Source organism: Daldinia decipiens (genome assembly GCF_022478715.1).
Source record: "Daldinia decipiens strain CBS 113046 unplaced genomic scaffold F4813scaffold_13, whole genome shotgun sequence".
NCBI lineage: Eukaryota > Fungi > Ascomycota > Sordariomycetes > Xylariales > Hypoxylaceae > Daldinia > Daldinia decipiens.
The window spans coordinates 107,536-122,365 of record NW_026054556.1 but is presented as its reverse complement, the minus strand read 5'-3'; the positions used below and the strand labels follow the sequence as shown (position 1 = coordinate 122,365).

Genomic DNA, 14,830 nt, shown 5'->3' with positions numbered 1-14,830 from the left:
GGTACATACCTATCTACATTGACCTATTATTCCTGCTCCTGTCGTTATCCCCACGCCGCTATCAGATCTTGATAGGCGCAATCTTGGCTCTCCTCCATCTTCTCTTCCCTACCAACAACACCAACTACGTACCTCCATCTACGATACCTCGAGCCCACCTACGTAATATAGGATATTTCTTTCTCCTTTCGCTCGTGCTACTTGTTCGACTCTCGAATTATTCCTGCGGTCGCGTCGCTCGTTTGCAGCCGCTTTGTGCATTTCGACCTAAGTAGTATCTCGACTACAACGAACGCCTTTGTTAGAGAATAAGAGAATAAGTGCTTGTGTTCTCTTGCCAAGAAAGACTACGAGACACTGGGATACTTTCGCTACCGAGCTGGACGATAGTATATATATATATATATATCACTATAAGATATTGGGCTATCAAATGCTCTATAGACGCCGCGGATGAACCCTATACGAATCTACGAATTTGAATACGCTTTTTAGACAATTGGCTGCTGAAGTTGCCTCTTCAAGCCTCAACCCGAATATTCTTGGAACCCACTTCCGCCACTGGCCACAGAAGGCTACCCAAACAGACTTCCGTAGTAGGATGGATATCTGGGCTCATGCGCGGTTCCTGCTACCCAGGGACGGTCCAAATCCGGTTGATGAGCTGCTAGACTTGCTGCGGAACCCCTTTAAACAGACGGTAATTAGATCAACCTGCTTACCTACGTATCTCGATCGCGGAATAGATAGCTAACTTAACTTCGTCGTAGCTTACAGATGGTGCCATCTGGTCTGCCTTGGGCACATCAGTAGGATTCACACTCTTTATCGCCATCGCTTTCTCGTTCGTTCGACCATATAATTCCGTTGTCTATGCACCGAAGCTGAAACATGCCGACGAAGAGCATGCACCACCTCCGATTGGCAAGGGATTTCTTGCGTGGCTCCCGCCATTATGGAAGACGAGTGAGAAAGATATGATATCCCATGCCGGCATGGACGCCGCCATATTTATAAGATTCACAACCATGTGCCGCAATATCTTTCTCGTGCTTGGTGTCGTCGGATGTGGAATTCTCCTCCCCATCTTCTACACTCTTAATAGCGACAAGACAGGCAGCCAGAAATGGTTCATGAGATTGACACCTTCCAATGTCAGCGATCAACCTGTCTGGGCAATTGTGGTAACAAGTTATATATTTAACTTCGTCATCATCGGGTTTCTGTGGTGGAACTATAGGGAAGTTCTGAAGCTCAGACGAGTGTATTTTGAGACCAAAGAGTACCAGCAAAGTTTATCCGCCCGGACCCTAATGGTAAGTCCTCGTTTCCCGTATATTGTTTGTAGTAAAACTTACCAGGAGTAGTTGAATGATATTCCCCGGAAATATGCCAGCGATGAAGGTATTGCGAGAATTATCGACGATGTTATTCCACATGCTTCATTTGCTAGGACAGCCGCTGCTCGCAACGTTAGGGACTTGCCCAATCTGATCCAGCAGCACGACCATACCGTTCGAAAGCTCGAAAAAGTGTTGGCCATATATCTCAAAGACCCCCAAAACTTGCCGGCTGCTCGGCCAGTATGCTATCCTTCCAAGAAGGACCCATCATACAGCACTTATCCGAAAGGACAGAAGGTTGATGCTATTGAATACCTCACCCAGCGAATAAGGGAACTTGAAATAGAAGTGAAAGAGGCCCGAGCCAATATTGATAAACGCAGTAGTTTATCATACGGTTTTGCCAGTTACGACGACATTTCCGAAGCCCACAGTATCGCATATGCCCTGCGCAAGAAGAAGCCTCAAGGTGCTACCGTCGTCTTAGCTCCGAGACCAAACGACATCATATGGGATAACATGCCCCTTACCCCGGCGACGCGAAGTTGGAGAAGGATTATGATCAACTTTTGGATTGCCATACTGACGATGATCTGGATTGCGCCTAGTGCTATGATTGCTATTTTCTTAGTCAATCTGAGTAACTTAGGCTTGGTTTGGCCTGCCTTTCAGAAACAGTTATCCGGCAATACTGGGTTCTGGTCCATTGTTCAAGGTGTGGCGTCTCCAGCCATTTTATCTCTGGTCTACCTAGTGCTTCCTATTATCTTCCGTCGACTTGCAATTAGAGCTGGTGATCGCACGAAGACCGGACGCGAGCGCCATGTCGTTGCTAAGTTATACGCTTTCTTCGTCTTCAACAACCTAATCGTCTTCTGTCTTTTTAGCACTATCTGGAATTTGGTTTCGTCTGTTGCTAGCGACCCGCAGAAGGCTTGGGATACGCTATCAAATTTTGGCATAACCCTCTTTATCTCGTTGTGTGATATCTCATCATTCTGGGTTACCTGGCTATTGCAGAGGAACTTGGGTGCTGCCATCGATTTAGCCCAGCTGTGGACCTTCATCTACAGCTTCTTCATGCGCAAATTCTCGAGTCCCACGCCGAGGGAGATGATCGAATTAACGGCACCTCCGTCCTTCGATTATGCCAGCTACTACAACTACTTTTTGTTCTACTCCACCGTCGCTTTAGGATTTGGCTGCCTCCAGCCCCTTGTTCTTCCGGCTGCAGCATTATACTTCTCTATCGATGTATGGTTGAAGAAGTACCTGTTGCTTTACATCTTTGTGACGAAGACAGAGTCTGGCGGGATGTTCTGGCGAGTCCTATTCAATCGCTTCGTCTTTGGCACCATACTTTCCAATATGGTGGTCTTCCTAACAGCTTGGGTGCATGGTGACGGACTCCACACGATGGCCTTTGCAGCCATTCCTTTACCGTTTATTATGGTAATCTTCAAACTGTACTGTTCTCGAACATTCGATGCCAAGATCCTTTTCTATTCGACTCGCAACATCCAAAAACATCCTGAAGGGACTCTGCAGAAGGAACCATTACGCTCAGCTGGACTCGCTCATCGCTTTGGTCATCCCGCTCTTTACAAGCCTCTCATCACACCAATGGTACACGCAAAGGCTCAGAATATTCTAGCTTCCATATACAAAGGGCGTCTAACGGATGGCCGCGAAGCTTACTCTGGAGATACGATGTCTACATCTGGCTATTCAGATGCTTACATCCTGAATCCAATGAATGCTGGTAAACCTGGGAAAATGGCGGGCATACCGGGATTTGAAATAGTGCCAGAATCAAGGCTTGACTTCGAGTATTACAAGACACGTTCCGAATTTGCAGCCGACCATGGTGGCGGCGATATCTTTGGTCGTTCCAATGATGTTATCCGCCCCGGGACGCCAGGTAGCTTATGGAATGGGAGCGAGCCAATGTCTAGATCGGGAAGTCCGACGATTCCAAGCATTCACAGCCCAGGATTAATGAGCAGAGCGTATTCACCTAGTTCTGACGCAGGGATGACTTATCCAAGCGGATACAACCAACCCTTAGGCAACCCTTACGCCCCTGAACCTACTATCAGTCGATCGCGCAGCCCATTGTATGCGCATACAAACGAGAGTGGATCCAACCTGGTAGGAAATGCTGCAGCGATGCCAATGGCTGCTCCTGCCAGGGCACCAGGTGGTGTAGGAATGTTAGGCGGCGGCCCGCGGGGTTACGGTGGTCTGCCTCAGGAAGAGGACCTCGGGCCGCCCGAACAGGATCCTATGCAATATAATTATTTCCGAGAAGCAAGGACTTCACGCAGGTATTAGGGGTAATTAATTTCCGATGAGAACGACTGTACATATAACTCGGCGCAAGAAAAAGCGGGTTTGGATATAGAGGCTTTCGGCGACTCAGGTGCGGCGTTTCTGGCTGAAGAAAGTTAGCCACGGTGACGTCGACCCACGATGACTTTTCTAATATTAAGTTATAGGCTATAATAGAAAGAGATGCACGATAACGACTTGATCTTTTTGGATAGATGGGACTCGGGCCTCATTTATAGCGGCTAACTTGGCTTATAATATGCAAGCAGGGAGAGTAGCCGACGTGCCCTAAGGGCCGTCTTAAATATTATACTAATATTATATAAATACTAACGTAAATGTCTTTTCGGATTACAGTGGAGTTGGTTGAGAATGTAAATACGAGACAGAATTTGTGGCTAAGTCGTGTGTAGGCTGATAGGCATCTACCTAGGTAGTTTTTCTACTTACATATGCAGTCTTCCGATCTTGCCAATACTCGTCTACTGCTCACTATTAGATGGCACGCATACCTTCGAACGTTGCCTTATGCTGTGTTCCATTGGTTAGGTACCTGTCATATGGATAGACCTAGGTTAGGGAACTGACCTATCTTAGGATTCAAAGTCGGCATTATCTTGAATATCACATTGCGATATCCAATTAATAGCCCATCGCCTTCGCAATGTTACACGACGTTCTGCAGGTTTTAGGTAGTTAGTTCAATTGTCGACAACACCCACGGCTTGCTACAGAACCCCGCAGCAGCCAGAGCCTTGCGTACAAACGAGGTCTCCCACCTCACTCTTCAATATCAAAATACTACTCCATCCTTTAAGTGCTCTTCAAATTCTCTCAGGTGATTGTTTATTTTTAGATGAAAATATCTTATCCAAGTATTGAAAATGGCAAGCGTTCCATACGAAATGTAAGACTGGCACAGATTAAGGGGGTCAATCCTATCATAGAAGCCAACTTGCAATATTAACTTACAGTATTCTTTAGTATTGCCGCTTCGAAGCCGTTCCGCTTCCTCGTTGGCCCGGACGAGAAAGAATTCTTTATGCATTCCGAGCTGGTCGCGCGGATGTCTAAGCCCCTGTGGACTTTGGTCAACGGCGAATGGAAGGAAGGCAATGAGAGATACACGGAATGGCCCGACATCGACGAGGGAACGTTTGTCCGGTTCTGCGAGTTTGCGTACACGGGGAATTATAAGGCTGCAGAACCGTTCGAAGATACGCCCACGCCACTGAACGAGAAAGAGAGTACGCTATTAAAACCTAACTAACCTACCTGATATATATATATGCTCACAATGATAGGCGGCGAAGCTACATCTCCCACGCCGAGACTAGTGCCCAACAGGAAACAAATATTTAAAAAAGCCGAGCTCGTCATGAAAGAACCACTGCTAGTGCCCAACAGGAGACAAATGTTTAAAAAAGCCGAGCTCGTCATGAAAGAACCACTGCCACTGCCGTCAAAGAAGGACATCATATGGCGTGAGTTTCAGGGGGAAATTAATGATGGGCCGGATGGGAGAGTGGAGGAAACTTCAAATACAGTCCCCTCGGCAAACTACTCCGAGGTTCTCCTCTCACACGCACGTCTGTACGCCTTTGCAGATTGCTACGATATCGATACGCTCATGGAGCTCAGCATTCGCAAATTACACCGGACACTAAAAGTGTTCAACCTCCACAAGGGAGCGAGAGTGACCGACATAGCCCAGCTCATCGACTACTCATACAGGAACACGGTGAATAAAGGGGACAACCATGACAAGCTGAGGAACCTACTTGCGACCTATACGGCATGTAATATCGAGGAGATGTGGCCGAACGTCTATTTCCAGGATATTCTAGAGTCGGCTGATGTTTCGAAGGCTATCATCGGAAAGCTACTCAAGAGGTTAAGTTAGTCACACTCAAGGTAGGAGGTTTATGGATCGGTAATGCTTATACCGGGTCACTCACTATTCAATACCATCATGAGCAGTGATCGAAAAGGTAGATAGGAGGAATTGATACATAGCCTTCATGAACACTTTCAAGGTACTGAACTTAGTAAAGCTCCGTGAAAATGTAGGATATGTATATCATGTAGTATCTTTACTATTATCATTAATATTAAACAACATCTAAAGGCGTTGCTACCCCTATTAGCATTATCATGTATCCTCCAATATCCCAATCAATATATTCCCGAACTATAATATCTCATCATTCGAGTACCTGGCTGTCGCCAAGCTAAGCCGGTTGACCTTCCATAGCCATAGTTGGGCCACTTTCAATCGTGTAGCGGTAAATCACGTTTCAAAGTGTTGTCGCCCGCGTTCCGTCCTTTGGAGGCTTAATTCCTCCGTTAACAAAGATGTCACAAGACCAAGGCCAGAGAAACCGAGCATTGCGTAGAATACGCCGCGCATGGCCGACAAATACGCTTGTAAGACGGGTGCTATGACCTCTAACGGAAGATTTACGGTTCGCATTATTGGGATAAAAGCGACGGCATTGTGTGGATCCCTGAGGAGACTAAGGGAGTCAGGCAATTCTCCAACCGTAGCGATCGCGGACCCAAAAGTGCTACTGAATATTGTCGAACCAATAGCGAGTCCGACTAGACCGCCCAAACATCGGAAGGTCAACAATAGGGCGATCGCATGGCCAGTGTCATCAACGCTTAATACGCTTGCCTGCATAGGAAGATGTAGAAGACGGAGTAGAGCACCGACTCCCGCACCCCAAATGATAGGGATCCCGTATCGCATACCAACCGATGAGTACGGGTCTAATAGAATCAACAAACCAGTTCCCAGAGTCACCAAGCCCCAGGATAGCCAGATCCTCCTCTGGTAACCCATTCCGGCCTTCCCAATTCCGATTACTGAAGCAATAGCACCTAGGACACTGATGACACTAGTAGGAAGTAACGATACCGCGGCTCCGATTCGTGTGTCAAGCATAACGGCTTGGTAGGACAACGGGATATATTGTAGAAGTGTGTATAATGCCATACCGTGGATAAAAGCGCCACATAAGGTAACCGCCGCGGTTCGGGAGCGGAAGATTCGGAGTGGGATAACCGGGGCCTCGGGTTTCGTTTCGTAAAACACAAATAGTGCTATGACGGCGACACCTAGGAGCAAGGGAACGAGTGTTTGATAAGAATCCCATGGGTACAAGGCATCAGCCCAGCTCAAAGGGAGCACGAACACGGTGCATCCTATCGTAAGCAGCAACATACCGTTCCAATCTAAACGCTTCAGCTTAGCATCGAACGACGAACCGAGTGACCGAAGACGAAGAAAGAAGGCTAGTAGGGGAAAAGAGACGCCCAAAAGCGGTAGGTTGATCCAACCAATCCACCGCCACGTAACGTAGTCGCTAAAAAGCGCGCCGACAGTTGGCCCAAGGATACTGCCAATAGCGATGGGCAAGGCCATAATTCCAAGGTACAGAGGCCGCTCTTTCAGGGTGGTCATGTCGGAAACTATGATCTCGCCAAGGACATCAAGACCGCCGCCACCCAAACCTTGGACGACCCTGCCAGCGATGACGGCAGCCATGTTTTGGGCGAGGGAGAATGAGAGAGAACCGGCGGTAAAGAGCAGGAAGGCTACGTAAAGCGGGGGTTTCCGGCCAAAGACGTCGGAAATGCTCGCAAATAGGGGCAGACTAACAACGAGGCCGAGATAGTAAGCGATTCCGGCCCAAAAAGATTCCAACGTAGTGCCATGGAGTTCTTGCGCAATACCCTAAGTGATGTCAGTACGGTCACTCCCAACTGAATTATCGTAAAGCTAGTCGAGAAATCGAGTAGAGGGGAGGAAAAAAGGGGTAAACTAAGTACTTACGGGAATAGCCACGGCGAGAGTAGTAGTATCTAGAGAAAATAGAAAGACGAGGATATTGATAGCCAAGAAGGAGAGATAGAACCCCAAGGGCTTCTTCTGCGTGGTGCCATCACTTGCTGCTTCCGCGTCGGCGTCGGCGTCGGCGTCGGTGCTGACCTCAACGGCTTCAGGCTGATCGATTTCAACTAGCTGGTTCTCTGGTTTGTCCGTGCTGGTACCCGAGGTTTTGGGTTCAGTCGTAAAGGACTCCCTCGCGCCGGACTCTGCGCTAATGTGCGTCATGAGTAAATATTATAAAATCCACCAGGTGTTTGCTTGTCTAAGTCAATCCATACGGAAAGAGATATATCGACTGCCAAAGATTAAATTCTCACGATCTACAAGTCGCGGAATAGTTAGATATATCAAACCGCGATAGTTGATTATGTCAAGATAAATATCGTTATATAGACACCTACCTAGGTAGGTAGCTTTCCGTTTATGAGAGGCTAACAAAATTATATATAAAAAAATATATATATATAAAAAGGCTGGTGACGGATTTGAATCTCATAGGCGGCCTCTAAATCCCAATCAAACGGGCAGGACGGGCAAAGCGGGAAAGATTTAAGGTTGGTTCGGGTACCTGAATCCACAAATACCCCTTGAAAAAGTAACCTATCATGTCAATTATAAACCTAAAACGGCGGGTTACAATGGGCCTTCAGCCCTATACAGCTGTACAGCTGACGGCGCTACTAGTACCAACGCCTTTAGCGAAATTAGGTAGGTAGTCGGCAGGATTGATCGGTGATCGGGTAGTTATATACTTCCATTCAGGGTCTACCTACATAGACTTTGCGAATCTCGCTTATCAGATCAGGCAATATCTTCATCAACATCTCATTCATGTTTAGTATATTGTAGTAAACTACCCTGGCTGGGGTATTATAGCTTAGGTCAGGTGGTAGGTATTTCAACAACCGTTATTTGGGTGCATACCCCGGTACTAAATAGAATTATATCCCCTTTCGGACAGACTTCTCTAACAGTCCTGGTAGTTTCTTCTACGGATAACTACCTCTTCTTTGGTCGCTGTCATACAGAGAATAGCAATAGGCCTTGAATACATGTAATTGAGATTTAATTATCAAGAAGTACTAAACCCTAGACCGCCCCTAAATCGATATTTGGTCTAAGTTGACCAAGTCTCATCATCTTCTGACGTACTCATCCTCGAGGAGTAGGTGATATCTTCAGTCGAAACATAAATCGAACATTTGCCCGTTATTCCAATCGGGACTCTTTACAAATTTACTAGAAATATAGGCCTTAGCAACAGTTCTAGCCCAAATGATGTATTTATCCTGAGCAAATTTGCTAAGAATAATTCTACTAAGCGATGGCTGCTGTAAAGCTTTCTCAGCTGGTGTTGATAGATTTTCCCGAGGCGAGATAGCCACTATTATTTTATATCGAGTGGTATTATAACAGATAGTTATTGAGTTTGAGCAGGTATAAAAAATAGCTACATGAATATTTCTCGGGGACTATAGAATAGTCACGGAATGTTGCTATTGTGATATCAGTTAAGAGTGAACGAAATATATAAGGCACTGAAGGCTTGCTAATGGGGCGCAGTGATGACCCATTAATACATTCATTGCTTATTACGCATGAATAAAGACTAACTAAAAGGATACGGTATGATCTTTTTAACATCATGGTCTGAGGGGGATGGATGGGAAGGGGGAAAAAGATCTGGAAAAACTATTTGGTTATATGGAAGTAACGAAATCAATTAATAAAACTAAACTTAAACCACTTTCTCGCCTGTATCTTCCTCCTTTCTAGTATGAGTTTAAATCTGGATTTCATGCCTGAGTTACAGGGACTTGGCGGACCCCTGAAATACAAATCATCGACAAAATTCTCAACGACAAGACCAACACTCGATTCTTCTAACTTCTACCACCAAGAATCCAAATGTCGTACCTTGAATAAGCGATTCAATTCATAGTAGTACTCACTTTTTGCGCCCGGGTTAGGTATTCCTGCGGATACGCATCCCATAGCTCCTTAGGTAGTATATTTCTGGTGGCGGCAAAGATGAGTTGTGCCTCTCGAAGAACTTCCCCTTTTCCATGACACCTGCATTCGCGAAGACAAAATCGAGTCGACCTTCGGTCTTGAAAACAGCATGGAATGCGGATGATAGCGAATCCCAGGAGGCGACGTCGACTTGGTGGGAATCGCAGTTATTTAGACCAAGCTCCAAGATATCTTCGCCAATTACAATTAAGTCGACAGCGTGTATTCGCCAACCCTTTTGAGATAAGGATCTAGCAATAGCCAATCCTAAGCCTGATGCACCGCCAGTTATGATAACTTAGGTAGGTAAATACTTTGGAATTCGCCATTACTTACACATGACACCTACGACAGGCAATTGCTTTTAGGATAGTGTGTATACCTAGGTTGATTTTATCAGGTAGATGGGGGTTCCCCGCACCGGCATTTCGTGAGGTTCTGTGCTTTTGTGTGTGCTTACCGCGGCGGCTCTGTTCCTCTGTTCTTCTGCTAAGAGGTGTGTACCTCTATGTGGGAATATCAACGATCGGCGTCTCGAATATAGTAGGATAGAAGAGCCGCATCATGGTTGGGTATTGATACTAAGGTGACGTGTGATATATTCAATGGAGAATAGAGATTGACACGCTTCTAGTGATGACACTTGTCACGAGCAGCAATGCGATAAATGCAATAAAGTAGTCTGCCACGCTCTCAAAAACGCGTGGACATATGATAATACTCTGTGGATATGGTGCTGTCTCTATGACAGTATTGCGGTTCTTACTTGGTGATATTAAAACAAACTATATTCCTTTCGTCCCATATCTTATTTGGAGTTGAAAACGACTTGTTATACACATATAGATCTAGTAGGTGATGATAAGATGATGACGTTTACAAGTTTACGATTCGTGATATGGAAGTTGCTCAGTCTGCTAAATTATCTTCACAAAACTCATAAAAAGGTACATGAGTCCTAAGGTACGTACCAGTACGTATACTAATCAGTTGATCCAATCAAATACCGAGAAGCTGGGCGAGAGGGTCCAGATTGGTGGAAAGTTCAGCTAGACTGCTGCACATGGTTCACCGCCTTCCATTTTAGGTAGTCAAAATCAACGTGGGTCCTCGCCGCGCGAGTCGCGACGCCAATTTTAAGTGCAGCAGAGCTCTCTAGGTAATGATAGCATAACAGCTTCCAATTCTCTTCTAATTCTCTTTCAGTTCTTGCCTTTTTCACTACACACTCTCTCTCCATGTGCTCAGATTGATGTAGACTCTAAGAACCATGGTTAATAAATACTTGTTCTAATACCCTTTTTTCGAGTCTATTGTTTCTTCCTTATTTTGATTTTTTTTTAGTCTGGCGTGAACTACTACATGTCATGCATGTATAAATCACCCGAACGACTATGCTCTTCTCTGTTTGACTTTGACCCTCGTTACTGTCGTTACTCGAGATAATGGATCGCGGTCGACTGAATTCTCCGGGCGTCTTAGCCTCAAAGCCTAACGGATATACAAACGGTTTCAGTCACGGCGACGGTCGCGTTAGCAAGAACGCGACACAGTCCTTCGGTCAACGACGAGTATCGAAAAACACTAGCAAACCCGAGTCAAAAGAGAACAATATTACATCCGACGCCGAGACTAGCACCAGCAGTGGTTCCCGTCATCCGCTATACTCAAGTCCCAAGTATATTCCGAATACTCGCAGATTCAGTCCATCCCCACGTAAAAACTCCGAATCACCGCGCGAGACGCGAATACCTCTCCCCATGGGCACAACACCTTTCACAACCTCGCCCAGCCCCCGAGATAAGCAAGCGAATTCTCAGGGGCAAAACCTCGATATGCGCCAACCCATGAGCTTCAGATCAGCCTTTGCGCTGGCTAAGAAGCAGGAGGTGGATGACCAGCTTGACGACGACGATACCTTTAGCATTAAACACGCCTTTAATATAGCTAGCGCCGAGATGAACGGACGTATAGACGGCTCCCCTAGTCCTGCTCCACGAAAATCTCAACTAAGGCGTCAGTCATATGGCGCACTTCCGCGTAAAACAGCGACAACTAGTCCCAACACTGACCTAGGGCGTCATCTCCAACGGTTTGACCAAAACCACCAACTTAGCACAGGTAACGGGCCACTCAATGGTTTGTTTGGCAAATCTCGAGTAGGGCCCAACGCATCAGAAGCCGGCAACGTCCTCGCTAAGAAAGCAAGCGACGGTAATCTCAGAGGTTCCCCAGCGCGTCGCAGAGAAAGCCAGTGGGAGGCTAGGTTAGGAAAGGAAAATCCTGTTAACGCGGCTGTTCCTATCCCGTCAATCGAGTATGAATTTGCTACCGATGACCGAGCTTCTCCGATCGACGAACTTGTCCCTCGATCACCCGAAAAAAGCTTCAATTGGCATTTAGACGCCGATTTTACGGCCGGAGATCTCCAAGTCTCTGATAGTCCTCGCATCCGGGCTGGTCAGTCTAACGAGCGGCCTACCCTACGATCGCCAAGTGTAACGAGTTCTCCGGTTAGGAGTACACCTGATACGCGTCGCAGCAATACTCGGATCGATCAAATTCGGCAGAAAGAAATTGAGGTTGCGAATGCTGTCTTGCCGGAGGAAGATATATCTTCATCTATGCGAGCAAACAGTCGACTCGACGAAATAAGGGCACGAGAAAGAGAGGCGCTATCTAAACGGGCTATGGCTACGAGTAGGCTTGAAGAAATCCGAATAAGGAATTCTGAAGCGCGTCCAGAATCACCGGAGGCCGGAAGGAAACCCTACAAAGAAGATTTACGCAGGACTTCGCTCCAGTCTGAAGAAGTCACAAAGACGCCAGATGGAAAACCAGGGTCTGGGGCGAAAGAAGATCAAGTTCTAAACACGCCTGTCACCACTTCCCGAAGCCCAAATTACCAGAAATTCAACGAGTTTGCGAAAGACACGGGGAAGGAAAATGAAACCAAGGTGGAAGATGACAGAAAGGGTGTCAGACTCCCACGGAATGATTCACGGGAGTTGCTTCGGCGTCTCGCGCGAGCAACAAGTGCCAGCCCACCTGCTGAAAAGACCGAACAACCTGTCATTCCAGATAATCCTCCACCAAAGGTACCGTCTGAGAGTAGGGAAAACAGTCGCCCACGTCCAACACGAGAGGAGAGGAGATCTAGGAATCTGGATGTTAAGAGCTCCAGAGAAAGACCAACAGTTGGATTCACAGGCTTGCCAAGGGATCCGTCTATTGACTCTATTCGAGAAAAAAAGACTAGTCGTTCCAGTTCCGAAGTAGATCCTACGGACCGCATTGAAGCCGAGATGAAACTGTTCGCACCGCTCGATAATTACTCTGAGAAGGGCTCCGTCCGAGCGCCGTCACCTATTCCGCCAGAGCCAATCGATGAAGAGACACCACGCCCAAGTAAGATTGACCCATTGACACAACCTACCCCGCGCGTCACCGGGGCGTATATTGAAACGCCGGCCACCGTTAGAGTTAAGCAAGAGGAACGCCTAGAGAATAAAAAGGTGTTGGGTGACCCCAATCGACCTTTGAATATGGATTCCGAAGTTCGTGCTAGGAGCTCTAGCGACCCCTCGAACGTTGGCCACATTAAATCTGAGTATGACGATACTCAAGATTTGAGAAAGGCATCGATACCAAGATCTTCTTCGGTTCCCGCGGCTTCTCGTCGCTCTAGATCCGCTTCCAGGCGCCGTCGACCTCGTCGACCTCTAATTAATACTGCTAAACCGCCGTCGGTTAAAGATGACATTCGCGCGATACTACGTATGCATCAGATAGACGATTCCACACTTGAAGATTTTGACACGATTCTTGCCGACCAGGAGATTGATGATGATGAACTCGAGAAAATGGTGAAGGACACCATGAACAAGATTGACGATGATCTTGAATTCCCAGAGCTGTCGGAACGGGATCGTGAGCTTCAGGTTTACGACAGGATGAGCAAGTCGCTGAAGACTGGTCTTCTGGGCATTCGATCCGCGAAGAAAGGGATCGAACGCCTAGAAGATAGGGTTATGCATACCGAGCACAAGAAAGTTTCAGCTCATACCGTTCCAATTGCCCCCATTCCCAAATCCGAAACGACTATATCCGTTCCTAACGCTGCCCCCGTTGTACTCCCTATCCCTGCCCTGTACCGAAAATCCCCTAAATTCAGATTCACGAAGTTGGGCGTGTTAACACTTGTCGTGCTCATATGGTATATTTTCGAGTCAGCTTTCTGTTTCCTATACACGCCTCATTACGACTGCACACCGGAGTTGCCATGTGATTGGTCACCAAACGAGCCATACTTTCCATACGCGATGCCTTTCATGTTAGATGAATGGTCCACAGGCGGAAAAGGAAGAGCGTTGGCATGGAAGATCGGCGAAGAAGTTGGAGATACGGTTGCCGAAGTCTCGGACTGGATTACAAAGACTGATTTTACTCAATTTGACGAGAAATTTATGAATGTCTGGGAGCGAAAGAGACATAGGAGACGACTACGTAAGCATGGCTTGGTTCCAAAATGGGTGGCACCTCCTGATTATCAACCCAAATATGCAGAATGGAATGCTGCGCGGTTGGCCAGGGAGGCTGCTGAAGAAGATGGATATGAAGTAGAAGATGAGACCATGAGCGCAGACGAGAGAATTAGGTGAGACACGGCAACAACAATCACGACAGGCCTTTAGGTCCTAGTGAAGAAGTCATGTTGGCGAACATTGCAGTATATAATTTTGGAACAGCAATGGCCACGCTCATTTGAGTGTTAACCGTGTATAGGGTATCCAGGGTTTATGTAATTTTATTTTGCATTTACAAGTGGTGGACTGTTTATGGGGTGTTTACTGGCTTGGGCGTTGTGCGTTGTGCGTTGTGGTCTCGTCAGAACAAGGACAACAGACAAGGATTACTTGACGCTTGTACCAACTTACTGTACATAATATTAAAATTACGTAGGCTGCGGTCATAATAATGGAAAAGAGATCTCCTGGCGGCTATGAGGTCTAGTGTATTCTTAGAAGCTGCCGGATTCCCGGATTCCTTGCATCCCTGGGGTCCTCGACTTATCCCAACCCGCGATGATCGATTCACTGCTTCCGCCTAGAGCCGCAAGGTTGACTCCAAATATTTACCGGTGTCAATCCATGCCATATGTCATATGAACTAACACCACTTACGCAATCAAGCTTATTATTAAATGGGAAGTGACCAAAATCTAGTCATAAAACTAGAAGTTTTGTCA

General features: G+C 46.7%; 4 protein-coding genes across 4 annotated transcripts; 3 read left to right on the top strand and 1 right to left on the bottom strand.

Moving 5' to 3' along the window:
* Positions 1 to 716: 716 nt before the first annotated feature.
* F4813DRAFT_46467 (DUF221-domain-containing protein) lies at positions 717 to 3,970 on the top strand. The gene is made up of 2 exons (XM_049248519.1): positions 717 to 1,316; positions 1,368 to 3,970. The coding sequence occupies exons 1-2, from the start codon at positions 978 to 980 to the stop codon at positions 3,675 to 3,677; spliced, it is 2,649 nt and encodes an 882-aa protein (XP_049100306.1). The 5' UTR covers positions 717 to 977; the 3' UTR covers positions 3,678 to 3,970.
* Positions 3,971 to 4,118: 148 nt separating this feature from the next.
* On the top strand, positions 4,119 to 5,771 carry F4813DRAFT_46488 (uncharacterized protein). The gene is made up of 3 exons (XM_049248520.1): positions 4,119 to 4,581; positions 4,659 to 4,921; positions 4,979 to 5,771. The coding sequence occupies exons 1-3, from the start codon at positions 4,559 to 4,561 to the stop codon at positions 5,575 to 5,577; spliced, it is 885 nt and encodes a 294-aa protein (XP_049100305.1). The 5' UTR covers positions 4,119 to 4,558; the 3' UTR covers positions 5,578 to 5,771.
* F4813DRAFT_46433 (MFS general substrate transporter) lies at positions 5,771 to 7,901 on the bottom strand. The gene is made up of 2 exons (XM_049248518.1): positions 7,513 to 7,901; positions 5,771 to 7,413 (listed from the first exon to the last, which is right to left on the bottom strand). The coding sequence occupies exons 1-2, from the start codon at positions 7,792 to 7,794 to the stop codon at positions 5,965 to 5,967; spliced, it is 1,731 nt and encodes a 576-aa protein (XP_049100304.1). The 5' UTR covers positions 7,795 to 7,901; the 3' UTR covers positions 5,771 to 5,964.
* Positions 7,902 to 10,944: 3,043 nt separating this feature from the next.
* F4813DRAFT_46372 (uncharacterized protein) lies at positions 10,945 to 14,622 on the top strand. The gene has a single exon (XM_049248517.1). The coding sequence runs from the start codon at positions 11,028 to 11,030 to the stop codon at positions 14,241 to 14,243; it is 3,216 nt and encodes a 1,071-aa protein (XP_049100303.1). The 5' UTR covers positions 10,945 to 11,027; the 3' UTR covers positions 14,244 to 14,622.
* Positions 14,623 to 14,830: the final 208 nt, after the last annotated feature.

Coding starts and splice junctions, on each gene's coding strand:
- F4813DRAFT_46467 (XM_049248519.1), top strand. CDS start 978: ATGATATCCCATGCCGGCATGGACGCCGCCATATTTATAAGATTCACA. Junction 1,317..1,367: donor TATCCGCCCGGACCCTAATG/GTAAGTCCTCGT, acceptor TACCAGGAGTAG/TTGAATGATATTCCCCGGAA.
- F4813DRAFT_46488 (XM_049248520.1), top strand. CDS start 4,559: ATGGCAAGCGTTCCATACGAAAT. Junction 4,582..4,658: donor GCAAGCGTTCCATACGAAAT/GTAAGACTGGCA, acceptor AGTATTCTTTAG/TATTGCCGCTTCGAAGCCGT. Junction 4,922..4,978: donor GCCACTGAACGAGAAAGAGA/GTACGCTATTAA, acceptor TCACAATGATAG/GCGGCGAAGCTACATCTCCC.
- F4813DRAFT_46433 (XM_049248518.1), bottom strand. CDS start 7,794: ATGACGCACATTAGCGCAGAGTCCGGCGCGAGGGAGTCCTTTACGACT. Junction 7,414..7,512: donor CTCTCGCCGTGGCTATTCCC/GTAAGTACTTAG, acceptor GACATCACTTAG/GGTATTGCGCAAGAACTCCA.
- F4813DRAFT_46372 (XM_049248517.1), top strand. CDS start 11,028: ATGGATCGCGGTCGACTGAATTCTCCGGGCGTCTTAGCCTCAAAGCCT.